General features: G+C 39.0%; 1 protein-coding gene across 1 annotated transcript in view; it reads left to right on the top strand.

The window, feature by feature from the left end:
• olfml1 (olfactomedin-like 1) overlaps nucleotides 1–2,267 on the top strand; it is a 14,062-nt gene extending 11,795 nt beyond the window's left edge. Inside the window, exons 6-8 of the mRNA XM_020604395.1 lie at nucleotides 1,225–1,405; nucleotides 1,492–1,651; nucleotides 1,899–2,267. Coding sequence (XP_020460051.1) covers nucleotides 1,225–1,405; nucleotides 1,492–1,651; nucleotides 1,899–2,055 — 498 coding nt within the window. The 3' untranslated portion in view covers nucleotides 2,056–2,267. The remainder of the gene's footprint in view (nucleotides 1–1,224; nucleotides 1,406–1,491; nucleotides 1,652–1,898) is intronic.
• Nucleotides 2,268–5,671: the final 3,404 nt, after the last annotated feature.

The raw sequence follows: 5,671 nt of genomic DNA, 5'->3' as shown, positions 1-5,671 counted from the left end.
TAATGACAGGAAGATGTGTCAGAAACGGCGCGCGTAGTGCGGCCGAAAAGTGTTTTGTGAACTCATTAAATGGCCAGACGAGGAAGTGTTAAACAAAACCGTCTCTTTATTAAGAGAACTAAAACTAAACCAAAAAACCATACAACACACGGTGCAACACAAAAACTCACGGTCGGTATCGGTCCCAGGTCAGAGCCAGCAAACACGTACATCCAGGGGAATCCAAATTGCGTAGTCCGAGGGGAAAGTCCGATAAGCCGATACACATGAGCAGTCCGTAATAAGAGGGCAAGGCAATACAGGGTAATCCAAAAAACAGTCCAAGTCAGAAACACAAATACCAAAACCGAGAAAATGCTGGAAAGTCAGAGCTGGGGTCTAGAACAATCTGGCAGCGTCCTCATGGGAGGACGCTGCCTAAATAGAGATGAAAACAGGTGCACATGATAACGAAGCAGGTGAAACTAATGTGAGTGATGAACGTAAAGAAAAGACCAGAACTAAGGTGAAACAAAACAGGAAATAGTGTCAAAATAAAAGCCAGACAGGAAGCAGTGGAACCGAATCATGACACATTGCCTGTCTATACTGCTTATTTTGCATTGTTTGCACTACTTGTTGCTTATTTTGTTATATTACACAGCCTTATGCTGGTTTACTGTTTACTTGCCCCTTGCATGGGGATATGTACATGCACAATGAGAGCCAAAATACCGGAGTCAAATTCCTCATGTGTCCGACACACCTGGCCAATAAAGCAGATTCTGATTCTGTTTTAACTTGGGTCACTAACATAACAATGCCAATAGAAACAATTTTGTTCCAGTAAACTGAGAGGAGTGTTTTGGAGCAGTCATAGAGAAAGCTTACTGGGAAAAAGCATGTTTCCAAAAAAAAAAGAGGCAGTAGGACAATATCTTCTACATCTGTAAGTACAGCACAGAGCCACATCCACCTAGCCTAGCACTTTTTTATCAGGGTTGTCTGGAATATCTCCTCAACTATTAGATGGCCATTAAATTTTATACAAGCATTTATATATAGTTCTACAGTGCTTTTCCTATAAGGTCACCACAGGGCTGATTCAGAATGAAGTGTCATTGTCTCCTTTGCATATTTCCAGTACTGTGCCTATAAGATGTCTGACACAGCTGAAAGGAGATAAAACTATGCAGATGAGCATTTCTCTGTTTGTCTTTTTCCACTGGTTTTCATCAAATCAAGGTAGACCTGTTGAATGGTACAGCGGTGGACAGCACACTACTTCCCGGAGCAGGTCGTCTCCCAGTCTACAGTCTAAACCCCAACACTTACCTAGACCTGGCTGTGGATGAGCTCGGCCTCTGGGCCATTCATGCTGACCCAGAGTTTGGGGGAAACCTGGTCATCACCAAACTGGATAAGGGTAGAGAGTACCACGCTATTATTATAGATACATATGCACTATAAGTAACCTATCAAAAATTATCACTTTTTTTGTTTATATCTCAGGAACCCTGGCAGTAGAATATACCTGGGATACACAATGTAGAAGCCGTGATGCTGAAGGAGCATTCCTAATGTGTGGGACTCTCTATGTGGTCTACAACACACACTACGGAGGACGCTCTACCATACAGTGTCTCTATGACATCCACGACACCATCCACAGGTTGCTTTATATAAAACAAATGCTAATTCTGTACCCTAGATATAGCCTAGCATCTTATGAGCAAACATCCTCATACTCAGAAAAACAGATGCAGAATATGTCAGATACATTTACCACAGTGAAATACAATAATCATAATCAGCCATGGTTTCTTAAATTTCTGACTTCTAAAAGAAATAATTTCTTTCTCAAAAGAAGCCATTTTCTAAAAGACAAAGCTTTTTTTTTCTGTACCACATATATGCAGCAACGAAAGTCCTGTGATGTTCTTCCCAAAGCGTTACACCAGCCACAGCAGCATCCACTACCACCCTGGAGACAAACAGCTGTATGCCTGGGATGACGGCTATCAGACCATATACAAAGTAGAGACACGCAGGAATGACCAAGTTATTTCAGAATGAAGATGTTCCACTGGGTTCATCCATCCAAATGTGTTATCACTTCATAAAGTATGTAATAATCACCACTTATAAAAGCATCAGTTTATGGAAACAATTAATGAGTAGCTTATAATTTACTGTTGTTTGTTATATAGTGATCCTTTGCTGGCAATGGATGCTACATTTTTTATCACTGTTAATCATTATAGACAAATGTCATGTCCAACCAAAGGAATTTTATATATAGGCTTTATATTTTGTATGATCATAATAAAGAGAACTTTCATCAGATATTATATTGTCATAATTTAAATGTTGTAATGAAATAACATAGCCTATATGATATGTTTTGGTAGTGTGCTATACCCCATTCAGTCATTTGGCTGCACCCATATATGCACACAGAGTATTTAACATTTTGCATATTTAATAGGCATATACATGCATTAAACTACGTGAATCTAGTTCTGCCCACATTACCTCTAGTAGTAGTAGTAGTAGTAGTAGTGTGTACCTCTAGTAGCTGTCCTGTTGTTGTAAGATTGAAATTGAATTGTAGAAGAAATGTGAGGTAGCTGAAAAGCTACAACAGTAGATCATTAAACTGAGTTATTATTACAAACTCATTCTTTCATGCTTTATGCAGAGAACACTGATTAGTGCAAAATCATTAGTGACAAAGCAACAATTGGGGTTTAACTTCTGAAGTAATGATGAGGTAGCCTACTGTATGTCTATAATAAATTTCATAGTCTAACCAATTCCCAGACTAAGCAAGCATGGTGTATCATTTCAAAGTCTAGTGGCATGGAGACACAGGGATGTAGAGAATGTGTGCTTTTTAAAACAAGTTTATGATAAAGAATGTACCTGCCATATAACATACAGAACTACCTGACATTCTTGTTATAATTTTGAAACCGTTCCCGCGATGTAGAACATTCCTTTTTTTGTTCTGTCCTTGTGTAATGATGAATGGTACTTGCTTTTTTAGCATCTGTGATTCATCCCGCCCATTTTCAGGTGAAGGTGACGCAGAGAAAAAGGAGGGTTTGCCAGCAGTGACTGGCTGCAGACTGGGTCTTGTTGACTGGAGTGGTTTTTGAAAGGGTTGAAACTGTTTTCAAACAAATGTCTTTTATAATTATGGGGAGGAGAAGCAGTAGCAACACCAGCAGGAGAGGCTCAGCAATTAGAAGACCTCTTGAGAATTTGGGTTTTGATGAATTCGGCTTCGCTCTTACTAAAAGAAAGGCCATCGATGTCATGACTACAGGTGCTTGACACGATAACCATACTTCCTGAGAAATAGCGTTAGCTGACGTCGAACTACCTAGTGGACATTTAAGGTTCTTGAGGCGAGTTAAATTAGCATTTGCCCTATTCTAGTAACGTTATACCCACATTATGTTCAACTTTATTATTTTCATTCACCTTTAATGATAATTATGGCGGCTTTAGCGTAGCCCGTGATTTTGTTGTCATACTGTAGCAGTTAGGAAAACAAAATGTAGCTTATCAGACTGTCTTTGAAGTAACATTATGACTTTTTCCTAACTTTTTAGCAACCTCTTGGTTGATGTACCTTTAACTAGCTGTTTAAGCTAAGTGAAAATACATAGCCAAATTGTCCATTTTCATTATTCAGTGATTGATGGATTCAGTTCAACAGTTTGCTAGGCAGTAAATAAAACAAAGGTTAATTACATAAACTGTTTTGTGGGCAGAGTGGACAAGCATTTAAGGCTAGCTTACTATACTTAATTTAAATTTCTCCTCTGGCAAAGCAACAAAAATTACTTTAAGTTCATTAAAGTTCAGGCAGGTAATTGTAGGTTTTCAATAGTGTGAACATGGACAACAACCAACTATTATTTTCTTTATTAATATCTTAGAATACAAGGCCAAATCTTCAGATGTCTTGTTTTGTTCAAGAAGCAGTCCAAAATCTCAAGATATTCAAATGTAAGAAAAAGCCCATATCTGCCCGAATCAGCCTGAGCTCATGTTGTGATGTCCCTGTCAGGTACCCCCAGCTGAGCTTAGTGAGGGTAAAGCAGCTGTGTGAGCTGCTCAGCTATTGGAATGAAGCCAGCTTTATCTGCAAGAGCCAGGTGAGATTTTTACAAACTACTTATAAAAACGAAATGCTAATAATCTGCTATAATGTGAAAGATATTTTTCCCGTTCTCTTAACCAGGAACTCCGGGAGACGGTCCACTTGGATACAAAAAACTGTGCTGGTTTATTCAAAGGATCACAGGCAAAATTAACATTACACATCCAGGTATCTTCCACCTCCAATACTGCGTGCAGGCAGATGAAGAATGAAAGACCCCGAACCCAACAGGCCTGTACATTATATCTGGTTTGGGCTAATCCCATTCTACACAGCGACGGTGTTGATTAAGTGGTGTGTATCTAAGAACATACAGGACATTCAGGGACATGTCCGGACATTAAGCCTAGGAAGATATTATGATTAAGATTACGGCTAAACATATCATAATAATAACAATAATCATCCTGCCTGCTGACAATCAAACTTTTCTATCTAGTTATCCTTGCCCACGTACACCCTGCTAAAATGTCATGACAATGACTAAGCGTTTAAACTAGACATCCTGTCTCCACTAAACATTTCTAATACAACAAATATCTAACCAATATCTATCTGACTAAAAAAATACCTAACAAATGCTTTTACCATGCAATACCTGTTTAAACATGCAGTCTGTATGTTTTCAGATTGAGCGATTTATCAGGATGGGTATTCCTCCAAACTTGAGAGGTAGAGTTTGGAACTGTCTTCTTGCCAGTGAGAGTCTGAGAGAAAGCAGTGACTTCAACTACCAGGTAAAATATGATGAGATGAAAAAAGACTGTCGACGTTATGTGAAAAATGTTGCATACTGTGGCATTCACTTGCAAACAGATGCTGTGAGGTTGGTAAGTGGAAACAGTTCCACCAGATGTTTTAAATTTATCATTTTTTTTCCTTACTAATAGACTGCCATATTTATTTTAAATGGCCATTTCTGCATTATCAGTGTTTAAATTAAAAAATCTGTTGTGTGCACATTAGAATTCATTCTTTTTCGAGCTGAAATGATTAATTGCCTCTTCCTGAAGTCCAATGTCATCTCTACTGTTTTGAGCGTGTTCAGCACTAGGTTGTTGCGACTACACCACAGAAGCAGCTGCTCAACCTCCCATCTATAGGCTGACTCATCACCGTCTCGGATGAGACTGTTAGGTAATTTCTTAGTTAGATAGATATTGATTAGAGATCTGTTGTATTAGAAAATGTTAGTGTAGACAGGATGTCTAGCTCAGGCTGTTAAATGCTTAGTTCATTGTCATGAGCTTGCTGCAGGCTGCATGTGGGCCCCAAGGTCAACTAGATTGAAGAGTCTGCAGGCAGGATGAATATTGCTATTATTATTGATATGCTCAGCCATAATCTTGATCATAATATCTTCCGAGGCTTACTGTTCGGTCATGTCCCTGAATGTCCTGTATGTTTTTAGATGCACACCACTAATCAACAGCCACACACTTTAATATTCTCCATGTTTTGACTACTGCTCTGCTCAGCTGCCAAGCTGGCATATCAGGTGACGTCACGGTTTGACGT

Source organism: Monopterus albus, unplaced genomic scaffold (genome assembly GCF_001952655.1).
Source record: "Monopterus albus unplaced genomic scaffold, M_albus_1.0 scaffold65.1, whole genome shotgun sequence".
NCBI classification, from domain to species: Eukaryota; Metazoa; Chordata; class Actinopteri; order Synbranchiformes; family Synbranchidae; genus Monopterus; species Monopterus albus.
The sequence above is the reverse complement of the archived record's forward strand: the minus strand, read 5'-3'. Positions and strand labels throughout refer to the sequence as shown.